This window comes from Nestor notabilis, unplaced genomic scaffold, assembly GCF_000696875.1.
Source record: "Nestor notabilis isolate BGI_N333 unplaced genomic scaffold, ASM69687v1 scaffold35961, whole genome shotgun sequence".
NCBI lineage: Eukaryota > Metazoa > Chordata > Aves > Psittaciformes > Psittacidae > Nestor > Nestor notabilis.
The window spans coordinates 416-1,315 of NW_009916691.1; the positions used below are offsets into that span (position 1 = coordinate 416).

Genomic DNA, 900 nt, shown 5'->3' on the forward strand with positions numbered 1-900 from the left:
CAGGCACCATTTGCTGCTTGGCTTAGGGAGACACTTGGACTGGGAGCAGGACACAAGCTGGGCTGTGCCACAACCCACCTTCCACTGGCCCCTGCCCTCAACTGCAAACTGCCCAGTCAGCACTTGTGTCCCTTCTGCCACTGATGAGCCACATCCTGCAGCTTCCTCCTGGAGAAAGGGACATGGCCTCTCAGATCCACAGAGCAGAAACACTGCCAGATGATGGGTCTCATCCTGCCCCCAGCAATGACTTCATTGCCACCTTCACTAAGAACACAAGCAAGGTATAAGCAGGGAGACTGAAGCGAAGGCGACAAGCCAGGAACCTGCACTCCCGGCCCAGTCCCTCCATCAGGAGACATCCTCCTCCTTGCAGAGGTAGCAAAGCCAAACCTCAAGTGGTGAGAATGTCTTCATGCCACTGCTCCTAGATGCTCCAGCTATGAGAGGCAGCCCCAGCCCTAGAGCAATGCAACTGCTCTCTCAAATCTGCTTTGCCTGGAGGAGCTCAGTCCCAGCAGACTCAGCAGCCTTGCCAGGAGGAAGGAGAACAGATTTTGTGCTTTATTTCTTGCCCTTGCCCTTGCCCTTGCCCTTCTTCTTTTTTGGCTTGTAAAGGCACCGGACCAGGTAGCCTTTCCAGAGGGCCTGGATGCGGGCAGCAGCACGGTTCTTGGTGTTCAGCTCCCTCAAAGCCTCCTCCTCCTTCTCCTGAAGCATCTTGCATTCCTCCTCGATCTGGGAATACTCCTGGAGAAGCAGAGCATGTTTCTCTGTCAGCAGGGACAGCTGAGCCTTCTCCTCGGCATAGGCAGCACCAACCTCCTCGTACTCAGCCTAGCAAGAGAGCACATACCACATACAGCAGCTCCTCCCTGTACATCCCTAGGTAAGGGGTGC

At 55.4% G+C, this 900-nt stretch overlaps 1 protein-coding gene across 1 annotated transcript in view; it reads right to left on the reverse strand.

Annotated features, from left to right (window-relative positions):
* Nucleotides 1-564: 564 nt before the first annotated feature.
* Nucleotides 565-900, reverse strand: part of IQCD (IQ motif containing D) — a 5,144-nt gene continuing 4,808 nt past the window's right edge. The window contains exon 4 of the mRNA XM_010024682.1: nt 565-837. Coding sequence (XP_010022984.1) covers nt 565-837 — 273 coding nt within the window. The remainder of the gene's footprint in view (nt 838-900) is intronic.